The sequence below is a fragment of the Corvus hawaiiensis genome, chromosome 16 (assembly GCF_020740725.1).
Source record: "Corvus hawaiiensis isolate bCorHaw1 chromosome 16, bCorHaw1.pri.cur, whole genome shotgun sequence".
Taxonomy (NCBI): Eukaryota; Metazoa; Chordata; class Aves; order Passeriformes; family Corvidae; genus Corvus; species Corvus hawaiiensis.
This window is the reverse complement of record NC_063228.1, coordinates 10173206-10185463: the sequence shown is the minus strand read 5'-3', so window position 1 is coordinate 10185463 and position 12258 is coordinate 10173206. Positions and strand designations below refer to the sequence as shown.

The following is a 12258-nucleotide window of genomic DNA, read 5'->3' as shown; positions in this document are numbered from 1 at the left end:
TTACACAATAACCTGAGTTGTCCATTTGGAAAAGCTACCTCCAAGAAGGAAGAACCCTTTAGGTTTGGTTCTCTTCCAACTAAGAAAGTTTTAAAGTGAATTCTAGTGCTCATAAAAAGAAGACAACAAACCATTTCTTTTTTCAAAGAGGAGCATCTGTCTCTGAGGCAACTCCCTGCTGGTCTGTAAACAGTGCTGCTGCCAAAGCACGAGCCTAAATAGTTCTCCATACATATCCTCCTCTTATTCTGTGCTGAGATCTCACAGTCTGAATGCAAGCACAGTGTGCAACATGATTGAGACGAGATTAATTGAAGAACATCACCAAACTGTTATGTATAAAGCAAAAAGGGAAACACTCCATTGCTCTCCACTGGTGCTGGACTGAGTGGCCCATATGGATTAGGTATGCTTTTTACAGACCTAAGTGAAACTCCTCTCAAGCAAATGCATATTCAAACCATCTAGTAATAAACATTACTTTTTATTGGTTTCCAGTGATAGGATGCACAGAAAAAACAGGAAGTCTCCATGAAGCTTCAGAGAGGGCTTGTAGAGGTGCTAACTAACTTCATCCATCAGTGTTTAAACACTGCCTATAAACGTTTGTAAGAACCAAGAAGAGTATTGCATTTCGGACAGGTGTGATCCACATCCTTTAGGGCATCAATGCAGAAGGGAATTAAGCAGCAGCCTGCTATACACCTGCAAAGGCAAAAAAAGAGAAAAACACTGCTTTACACTTTTTATATACACAAGAAGGTAAAATGTATTTCATCCAAAAGCCATCAGTAAAACTGGTGCCATAAGCTTTAGGATGAACACACGTGGCTATGGAGTCCATTACTGTATGTTCCAGAACTGCTTTAAGGTCCTGTAGGATCAGATGTAGGCTGATTGAACCACTAAGGCTCAGGTCCCAGACAGAGAAAGCAAAGCTGAGAGCTCCATTACATGTTAGAGCTGTAAAAGGTCAAGGTAAGAGTGCAAATTGGAGTTAACCTACCCCAGCAGGCAGAGGCCACCACATGACAGCCAGGTCAAAGCTCCTGCGTCGTACGAGAGACGTGTCACTATCACCTGGTTACAGGAAGGGCAGGACATCTGAACCGGGCGGTCATAAAACAGCACTGGCTGCTGCACATACACCGTCTGAACAGTAACTGAGCAGAGAAATAGGCTGTTTACTCAATGAGTACAGAAGGAAAAAAGAGTAGTGATCAGCTTCCTCTGAACCAGGTATAACTTTGAAATATTCAGGGCTCAGAGGAACAAAATACACGACAACAGAGAGAAATCACCATGGTATTTCCTAATGCAGAAATACACTGTCTTAAAAATAAAGCTGCACTAAAAACTGCAGAAAGCCAAATGATGTTATTGACATCAGTACACACTTAGTGATTCACAAGAATTGATTCACCTTGTTCTCTTCAAAAATATTTTTTGGCAGGTGGTGAACACCTGTGAACCACGATTTTTCATCTTCTGACAGCACCTATTACACAGCCACTTGACACCACCTTAAGGTGAGGTACAGAAGAGTTTTGGAGGCTTACTGGGGTTATTTGCTGGTGGAGGCTGTCCCATGGATGGGGGAGGGTTCATTCCCTTCCCATCTGGCTTCTTCTGTCCAGGGCCAGGGATGGGATAGGGGTGAGGATAGTTCACATTGATTCCTACGGTTTCCTCATAAGAAGGTGGTGCAGGTGGGACAGAGTTGCCACTTGGAGCAGACATTATATCTAAAACATAAAAGAGAGAAAATCTTAACAAAAGGCATTATTTATTAAAGGAAAGTGACAAATAATTAGGCTCAATTCAGCAGCAAGAAGATAACTAGATTAAAATGGACTTTTACCAGCATAAAATTAATTTGCTAGTATTTGTTTCTGATAGTATGAAATGTTCATCTTGATTTCACTGTTGTTGTTGTGTGCTTCCCACTTCCTTTTCACAGGGTAGTTCTTACACTTTGTCCCAACACCAATTCTTCCTTTATAAATTAAATATACTAAAGCAGGGAGGTGAGGCATCTTTATTAGTATACTAAAATATCTGGCAGTCTCCTAATTCTCCAAGAACACTATTTCTAATCCCTCTTGTTCACCTGAAAAATTGAACAGTATGACAGGCCACATGGTAGTTGCTAACCAACATGAGCCTGGTTTGTGGTGAAGCTCAAATATTTAAAAAATACTATTTGCCTCTGCTGTAATTTGAAATAAGTATTTATATTGAAGGAAAAAGAAACCCAAACAATTAAGCATGTCCAACTCAATTCAAAACTTTTACAACTCTCAAATATGTCTAAGGTTGCCATTTTTGCTTCTTAGAAAAATTTTAATGAGCTTGTAGTACAACTTTTCCTCCACCAACTGTTATTTTGTTGCAGAGGATAGGAATGCTGACCACTGCCTTTTCCCAAAGAGGAAAGAAACAACTGCGGTTTCAATGCAGACTTCCTTTCCTCCTCCCCACCTACCCGCTTCAGACTCTACCCACCATTTTCTTCGTGGAACAAGCTCTCATGGCATCAGTGCTGACCAAGCATCTCCCTTTTCCCCCTCCTCCTAAGAACCATCAGACAGCTCTCCAAGAGCCACACTCCATTCTGCTGTTGCACATACAATCCCTCTATACATATGCAAGTCTTTTCACACAGTACTATCTGCAAAAGGCAAGCTGTACTTGGAACATTAATTCTATGATGCTATGATAGTTGTATAGGACTACTATGAATAAAAGAGGAGAAATTGCACCGATGCAATTTGCAGGTACAAAAGACAACGCACAAAGTAAAAGAATTTCAGACATAAGTATCTGTTTAGGGCTGGCATCACTCCACTCACACAAAGCTCGGGTGAGACCAGCATACAACTTTCCCAACAATGACACAAGCCTTTCCACTCTCCCAGAGCATGGAAAAGTCCTTGGAATACCGCTGATTATCTTCCTCACACAACACAGCTTTCATCAAGATTTCAGTGAAGTCTATAAACACTTCCATGAAGAACTTGTCACAAGTCTGTTAACTCTTCCAGGTTACACAGGACTAATCTGCTGCACTGGAGGCATGGGAGATAAACCAGCAAACACCAGTGTTTATACATTCAGGAATCTTCCCAGCTGATTTAGCAGAAATGCAGAAAGGTGTGTTACAAAGGGAACTGTGTACTCAATCAAGTGTGGGTTTTACAGTAGCCCCATGGCCAGGACAAATACAGGAGCTGGTACAGAAGAACAGACATGGCTACAGGTGCAGGAGCAGTAACTGTGGTAACCCTGGAACAGACATTGCTCCTTCCCACCATTCTCATACTCACACTGCAGCTTTGGCAGAATGAAGAGGGAACAAGACAGCAGTCGAAGATGTTGAAACTCAGTAAGTTTTTGTAGTATCAAGTATTTCACAGCTATATTTTAAAAAACCACTGATGTCCTGTTTTCTTTAGAAAAGAGAAGTTTTCTCCCTGTGACTAAACTACAAAGCTGAATCACAATCTACTGCTCCCAGTCAGTGTGCTGGTCTTGGCTGGGGGTGCACAAGAAGCCAGGAGGGGGCACTGCCAGAACAGCTGACCCCAGCTGACCAAAGGGGTATTCCAGACCATAAAAGCATCATCCTCAGCCATAACACCAGTAAGAAGGCTGTTGGGAGGGAAATGCTGTTCAGGGACTGGCTGGGCATCGGTTGGTTGGTAGTGAGCAATTATTCTCATTTGCTTCACTTGCTGGACTGTATTCTCCTCTGTTACTTTCCTTTTCATTACAACTATTTAATTATTGTTTTATTTCAATTATGAAACAGTTCTTATCTCAAGCCATAAGTTTTCTCATGCCCTTCCAGTTTCTTCAGGGGTGCAGTGACTGAGCAGCTCTGTAGTGTTCAGTTGCCAGGTGGGGTTAAACACAGCTCCTTCTGCTGCTCAGCTCTGCTTCACTGATGAGCAAGTTCTAAGAAATCAACACCCTTTCATAGACTTCAAAATGATCATAACTTCCAGCATGAACGCTTCTAGTCTTGATATTTACTTATTTTTAAATTATGTTGCTGTTCATTTCTTACCACCAAGTGGTTTTGAACAGCCATTTCAATTTAAACATTATCACTACCCTTTTTCTGCACTTTCACTTTTTTTTTTCGTTTTTCTGTAGACAAATGCAAACAGGTCTCAAGTCTTCACAGCACTTTGTGGCATCCCTTTTCATCTTCTAAAGTTTCAAAACTGTAGCACAAATAACATGTACAAAGTACTACAGTGAATGGTGTAAAACTAAAACTGTGTATGAATTCCTTTAAGTTATCTATCAAAACAAAAATTCCTAATAAACATCAAGATGAGATGAAGACTACAAAAAAGCCTCTTCAAAATCTGAGTATTGTGGATGTAACCACAACTTCAGCTTTTCAATTTCATTTTTCTAATGTCTCTCCTGCTTTAAATGTCAACTTTGAAGAGATATTTGAACCATCACTTCATACAGCCAGTGCGAATGTGTTTCACACTCCAGGCCTTGAATATTAGGCTGGGGACAAGGGAAATACCAGTCTCTGCTTGGTATGTAAAAAACCAAGCAACCAAAAACCCATCCAGTAAAGAACTGCTTATAATTACAGCTATCCTAACCTGGTCTGGCCAAACAAATGTTTTTGCCCTTCCCTTAATCTCTTGCTAAAATTTGACACAACTTAACCCTCAAATTAAACAATTCCTATGCAGTCCTCTTCACTAGAAATCCCAAGTCGCCCTCCAACAACACAGGTGGTTTAGAACGGCTACCTTCACAGCAGAGTCTAAGACAGCTACTGATCAGCAACATCTGGAATGAAACACAGGTTGAAGACTAATTTTTTTTAACAACCTGTCAGGATATACAGGTTTATCAGAGCACTCAGTGCACAGCAAGTCCTAACACAGCAGCCTCTTGGACCACCAGCTTCATCGGAACTCTGGACAACAACTTTCTTGTTTACCAACCTGCTGAGGAATATTATCTCAAAGTTGTTTAAATTTCTCAGGCGTTTGTGAGAGAATAAAATCCAGTAATCACAACAAAAAAAAGACTTCGACATACTATTATTTCATTAAAAACCAATGGCATTGAGGTCACACTGAATTCTATACTGGCGAAGTAGAAATATTACCACACGGTGTGTTCTGCCGGGCAGGAGACATTTCAGAGGTTACTGTGTTACTTTTACCAAGTAATCAATAGTCTCGGAACATTCCTGAGTGGCCTCCTGTGAGTTACCCACTCCCCGGGGCACCGCAGGGCCGGTCCGAGAGGAGCTGCTGCCGCGCGGCTCCCGAGCGCATTCCCTAAGGAAAGGGCCACCTTCCGCCTGCCACGCTCGGGGAGGCGAAACTCCGGCCTCGCTCGGCCCCCAGCCGGCATCGCCGAGGGCAGGAGCCGCCGCCCACGGTCTCTCCCGGACCGTCCCGGAACCAGGACTGGGACCGCGCCACTCGGGACACCGCTGGCCCGCCAAGCCCCGACCTGCCCCCGGTGCCCCGCGGGCTCCTGCGGAGAGGGATCGGCCCCCGAGCCAAGGCTGCTCCCCCGCCCCGCAGTCGGGCCGGAGCACCGGGAGCGGCCCAGGGAGGGCAGCGCTCGGGGCCGAGAGCGGCCCCGGCGGAGGAACACAGCCTGCCCCCGCCGCCCCACTGTGCTCTGCCCGCGGCACCGCCAGGCTCCGGGCGGCGCGGCACAGCCCTTACCGACTCTCCTCTCCGCTCCGCTCCGTTTGCCCGGGCGCAACCACGGTCAGCACGGCTTGTCCCGTCCCGTCCCGTCCCGTCCCCACCCCACCCGCGTTTCCTCTTGCCCTTCCCCCTAGAACCGTGAGCAAGCGCCGCGGGCGCAGCTCGGGAGGGCGCGCCGCTGGCCTCGGACGGGCCGTGCCCTGGGAGCCGCCTCGGCCGCTCCCCCGGACCCACCGGCTCCCGGCAGCGGCGCGTCTGGGCGGGACGGGAAGGGAAAGGAAGGGGGAAAGCCTGTGGAAGTACAGGCACTCCTGACGCATTTCGCAGTCCCGGTGATCGGGAACTCCTCGGCTTTCGCCAAGAGCTCACAGCGATTAAACCAGTAATCTTCAACTTTCCCGTCTGCAGCGCAGCCAAGCACCGTGTTCTGTAACACTACAGGAAAATTACTTTCCTAATTCTACAATACCCCTTACGTTACCAGATCAGGTATTTCAGACAACATACAAGAACACATAAAATGATCAACAAAACTTTCAAGTTCAAGATTCAGTGATTTTACGTAGTGTCTTTACAAGCAATTGAATTGGATTCAGTCTTTAGAAAACACAAGAGTACATCACTCCTTCCTCTATTCAGCTCCAAGATAACACAAAATGTGAATTATGGCCAGATCCCTGAAAGGGCTTCAAGAGGGACTGCTTCACACGTTGGTTTGTGTGAATCTACCTTGGACTGAAGGGACTTGATAACCCCTGGGGGCTCAGCAGGGACAGTTCATAAAGCCTTTTGGCTGAAAGCATCTAAAATCTGTTAAAGTCCAATTTTTGTATTTAAATCTTTTCTTGAACCTTGCCATAAGGAACACACAAAAAGCCTCAATTCAAACCCATCCTGGAGCAAGGAGTCAGGTTTTATAGGATGAAAGGGGGTCCTACCCCAAGTGATGATAAACCAGCATGAAGCTCTGCAGTCACAGTAACCTAAATCACCTGCAAGTATGGGTACTTGGGGATGTCATCAGATGTTGAGACTATTGAGGGCATGAATAGTCCCAGTCCCCCGATTTGGGGGGAACAGAGAGAGGAGTGTGGAGTGTGATCTATCAGCACTGAGATTAGAACTAAGAGGTGAATAAATTTATACCATTATCAAGAAATCACATTACAGATTATTTTTCTAAGGAGCAGAACATGAGTAATTTGGTCTTTGGTGCCCTGGATTAACTAAAATTGGAGTAATTGTTCTCTTACTAACTAAATCTCCTTCCCCAGATGGCTATGAGCAGCTTAGGAGCCACAGGAGAGAAAAGCCATGACTGAACACATCTCCCAGGGTGAAATAAGGCATGACCTTCAACTGAAAGCCTTCTTACTCTAACTGCCATCTCTCTCATGTGTAGTGTTTTGCATCTAGTCTAGGCTGGCTCGTGCTCCTCCTTGGGGACCCCAGTAACATTCCTCCTTTTTGCCCTACTACTGTTTCCACCAAATGTCCAAATAGGCGGTTTGGATCCATTTACTGGTACATGAGTGTATTTCCTCTCACTATCCATCCTTCTTCCCACCTAGCTCACCATTTGCTAGTTCCTGCCTTTCCAGTCCTTTTGCTGGATGGCACTGGGTGAAAGAAGCATCAGCTTCAGCCGGTCACCACAGCACCTGTGAGCTTGTGGAAAATTCCACAGAAGTCACAATTAATGGAATGTTATGTAGTGGTCAGTGGAACAAATTGGCCCAAGCCAGTTGAAGGGCTCTGTGGCCACCTTAAGTAACAAACTAACACTTTTCTGAGGAATACATATATCCTTGCTAACAAATACTTGTACCGCCTTGAGCCAAGCATGCGCTTTAGGCAGAGTTATCCTGTCCTTAAAAGTAATGCCCTGCTTCTTAATACTACATTGCTGTTAAGGAGTTTTATTCCTGATTTTCAGTGACAAGCTTGTGGAAAATTGGCAAGTTTGGTGTGGAGAATTGATGAGGCTGGTTGAGCAAGGACATGAGTTGAGGTGCTTGCTTATCTTACACCTAACTTGAGTGAGGCTTAAGCACTGCATGGTGTCTGGGGTAAAGTGTAGGGCTCACAGCCCAGTGTCTCAGTGAAGTAGAGAGCGTGCTTACACTTTGGTATGGAGACAGGGCCTCAGCCCTCTTGTCCACGCACAGCAGGCCTTATTAGAAGTAGAAATCTGGTCCTGTGAGGAGATGTGTGGCCAGCAGGCCAAGAAAGTGGATTCTCTCTCTCTGCTCCACTCTCATGAAACTCCACCTGCAGGGCTGCATCCAAGTCTGTGGCCCTCAACATAACAAGGGCGTGGAGCTGCTGAAGCAAGTCCAGAGGTGGCCATGAAGATGTGCCAAGGGCTGCAGCACCTCTGCTATGGAGACAGGCTGGGAGAGTTGGGGTTGTTCAGGCTGGAGAAGAGAAGGCTCCAGGGTGACCATACTGCTCCTTTCAGTACTTGAAGGGGGCCTATAAGAAAAATGGAGACAAACTTTAGCAAGGCCTGTTGCAACAGGAGAAGGTATGATGGTTTTAAACTGAAGGAGGGATCAATTTAGACTAGATATAAAAAAGGAGGCTTTTACAATGTTGGTGGTAAACCATTGTCACAGCTTGCCCAGAGAGGTGGTGGATCCCCCTGGAAACATTCAAGGCCGGGTTGGACAGGGCTCTGAGAAACCTGGTCTACTGAAAGGTGTCTCTGCTCATTGCAGGGGCCTTGGACTAAATTATATTTAAAGGTCCCTTCCAACCCACACTGTTCTATGATTCTGTGATGATGATGTGCAGTTGTAAAATATTGATGGGCGTAAAGATGATCAAGCAAAGGTCAGATGGCCTGTACTGCTGCCTCAGCCAAGTGGAGGAGGAAGCGAGCCTGAAGTATCATGGTTCTGTTCTGCCTTTGATTCAACCATAAATCCTGACTCAGCCTGACCAAAGGTAACCAAAACCCTCATTATCCCTCGTTTAGATATGAAACATACACCAATATGCAACTGAGAAAGTGTCTTCCCCCCCACTGTCTAAGATGGAAGTGACAGGTAACCAATTATATTTGACTACAGTCCCACCTCCATTTATCTGAAAGTATAAAATTGATATTTTCAATCCTCCATGTAGAGGATGAGAATATGACCCCATTTCAAGGACAAGTGGACTGTTCTGCTCCTCTCTCCTCTCCAAAACAGAGATGCCTCTTTAGTAAGATTTTCACCTCAGTGAAACTACAGTTAATTAACTGTGAAGTTATGTATAATGAAAAACTGAGTTTTTAATTCAGCTTGAAACCACTGGCTGGTGCTAATGCAGTAACTGCATTTATCAACAGCAATTCCAAATCTGTATTCCTGTTGCTTCAGTAAGTAGCATTATTTGTGAATCTGTGATTAAGGGCATTCTTATTAAACACAACCAGACTACAGTGCCAAATTGATAATAACCAGAAATTAAGGCCAGCCACATTCAGCCCCCCTGATCTCCAACACAAGTGGGTTATTTTGTGCCAAATTTCATACTCTAATGGAACAGAGCTGCAGCCCGATAGCCTACCTGGGTTAGGCAGGGTGTTGCCCCAGCAAACCCACAGAGCTGCCCCGAAGCTGCCGCCTGCGCGTTGGCACCCACAGAGCTTCTCTTCCTGCAGCAGACCAGGTGACTGGGTGGGGACACAACCAGCGCCAGCTCGAGGCATGCATGAGGAAAAGTGGCTAAAAACGGATACAGCTTTTTATCTCCCCCATCCCCCCAAGAGCTGCGTACCTGAAACTATAACTTGTTTTTAAAAAGTCGTAAGAAAAAAGGGCCCCATGGCAGTTTCAGAAGCTTGGTGTAAGAATGCAGCAGGATGCAACCGGGAGAGCTCCGCTCCATTTCCATCCCGTGGCACGGTGTGCTCAGCAGCCCCAGCTGCTCTATTCACTGTTTGGCTTCTCTCTGCTCTACTCTACTGGGTCATCACCAGGGCTGCTAACAGCAGCATGGAAATGTACACAGAAAATAGTGGATGTTTTGTCATCACCCTGATTGTACACACAGTATTACAGAACACCAGCAGATGTCAGTTTAGCCCCAAAAATAATTGCATGTTGGATTTATTAGCTTCTGCTTTTACAGCAGTAGGCTTCTGTCAAAGAAGCTAAATGAAGTTCAAAAGTTGATGCACATTTAAAAGCCTGTTAGCCACATTTTACATACTGTAACATGTTCTCAATGTGTAAAATAAGTAAACTTTAATCTCACCTTAATTTTCTCCTGCCTGAAAATCACAGGACTTGCATGCATACAAATAGATATTTTTTTTATTTGTGTATGTCATTTTGCATATACTGATTTGTTGAAGCTAGGTAAGAATTTCTATGACTTTCAATCATTTCAGCAATACTAGATATGGATATAGATATAATGGGTCATGCCAGAATGCAGTTTCAGACCAATAACCAATGTACAGGTATAGATAGATAGTTTAAAGAGAAAGCAAGGTAGATACATTAAGCCAAATAATCCGAAAGAATGTTTGCTTTTTTCTTCACTGCTGCAATGGCTGATTCAAGTTGCTAAGCAAACAGAACAAGAACTTCAACACAATTTCAACAGTTAGTACAATGACACAAGTGTTGAGGTTCACACAAGAAACCTCAAAGATGACAACAAGATCCCACACTCAAGTATAAAAATGCATGTTCACATTGCTGAGGTGTCCTCAAAGCATTGGTGATACTGGTGATACAGGATAAATTAATTTCAACTTCCACATGGTCATCTCCAACCCTGTAGGGCAGAAGAGCAATAGCTAAAGGGACCACTTGAGCCTCAGGGTTTTGTTGAGCTCAGAGTTTAAGGGTTTCATCAGCTTCCAGACCAACCCTCTGGTAACTTCAGCACTTTCCAACAATACAGTTTTATTGTCTAGGCTGCTTCTGAATGAATGCACATAAAACCTTCTGCAATAATTAAAACTAAGTACAACCATAATATACTTCCTCTTATGTATTATTACTGCAAAACTCCTGATCACAAAATACTTCAGAGCTAAATCATTAACAGCTTGCAGAGGCAGGCCTAGGTAACACTGCTGTATTGTTTCTGCTTGGGTGAGCTCTGTTCAATAGAACCAACTCTACCAACATGAGCAGTTATCAAACAGCCTGACATTAGAGATGCCAAATTCATGGGAAAGTGTGGTGCAGTTTCCTTGTGTGAACAAGAGCAGAGCCTGAAGTCAAAGCTGCCAGGAGGTGGGTTACCTTGAATGCTGGTTTCCAAACACTTGGCTTAAAAAATAGAAAAGCTGTGATAGAGGCTTTGCAGCGTTCCTTTGGGAGTTAATAACTTCAACTTAGACTATCCTCAAGTAAATTTTGTGATAGAGGGGGAAGAGGAAAAAGGAAAATAAAAAAGAGAGAGAGTAGATAGACAACAAACACACCCTACCTTTCAGAAACTACTTAGTGAAGATAAATACCCAGTGTCTGACTGCATCATTGCTTACGTTTATATATCAAAACAAATCTATTGCTCCATACCAATACAGAAGTGGAAGAGGAAAAAAACCCCAAAAACCCCCTCATGACAGAAAAATGATGACTTCAAGTCAGCTTGCAGACACATGTTATCTTACGTTAAACCATCTTCTTTCTCAGCCCCCATTTCCTTCCAGTTTCTTCACCCCACCCCTTCACAACAGCCACTCAGACACATCTGCCCAGTGCTCTCTGGTGAGCCCGGCTTGAAGCTGAGCTTTCCTGACCTATTTATTTCATCTGCAAAGGTTGGTAGTATGTGGGGTAATATGCTTGTGAAAGATTAGAATATTAATGAGTTTATCACATGAAACAGAAGCAGCATATCAAGTCTAAAACTGCAGATGATCCCCCAGGAATGCAACTGATTGACAGAATTGTGAAATTAATCCAAACCTAAATATTAGTACTTTGCAGTCCTTCTAGTATTGCTTCCTTCTTAATTACCAACTCCCGTAGTGTTATTTGATCATCATAACAACAGCTGCCAGACTGCAACACTGTGTCACACTACAGCAAAGTATTTAAGTATGTAAATCATATTATCTCCCCTACAGAGTGAGACAGAAGTGTGGTGTCAAAAGAGCTAATGATAGATTTCTTCTTCTCAGAACACTTGGCACTTCACATAAAGAATTACATGGAGAATAACCACTCACTGCCAGTAATGGGTCTCCTAGAATGAACAATCAAAAAGAAATAGTTATGATATAAAAGCTTCACATTTAAAAACAGCAGATCTGTCCTGATTAAGTCATCCATTATTTGATGGATTATCTATTAATGCCATAACAAAACATATAGGAAAAATTATGATTCTCCAACCATTTACCCTTCATATTCATCTTCCTATTCCCTTGACAGGGTACAGGAAGGATGTGATTTTAAAAATAAAGCTGCCTGGTTATTTTTCCTGTAGACAGAACTGAAGTAAGATTTCCACTGCTTTGATGTCATTGCTGAATGAAGGGGTGCAAAAACCCCTTCTTCCTACCCTTCCTCCAGAATAATGCCTGACCTGC

General features: G+C 43.9%; 1 protein-coding gene across 2 annotated transcripts; it reads right to left on the bottom strand.

Annotated features, from left to right (window-relative positions):
* Positions 1–465: 465 nt before the first annotated feature.
* LITAF (lipopolysaccharide induced TNF factor) lies at positions 466–8160 on the bottom strand. Of its 2 annotated transcripts, none has more exons than XM_048320346.1 (4): positions 7832–8160; positions 1560–1745; positions 1007–1163; positions 466–705 (listed from the first exon to the last, which is right to left on the bottom strand). In XM_048320346.1, exons 2-4 carry the CDS (start codon positions 1738–1740, stop codon positions 597–599), a joined length of 447 nt encoding a protein of 148 aa, XP_048176303.1. In that variant the 5' UTR covers positions 1741–1745; positions 7832–8160; the 3' UTR covers positions 466–596. The 2 variants fall into 2 exon arrangements, with proteins under 2 accessions (XP_048176303.1, XP_048176302.1); XM_048320345.1 differs by lacking the exon at positions 7832–8160 and adding an exon at positions 5724–5831.
* Between the last annotated feature and the right edge of the window lie 4098 nt (positions 8161–12258).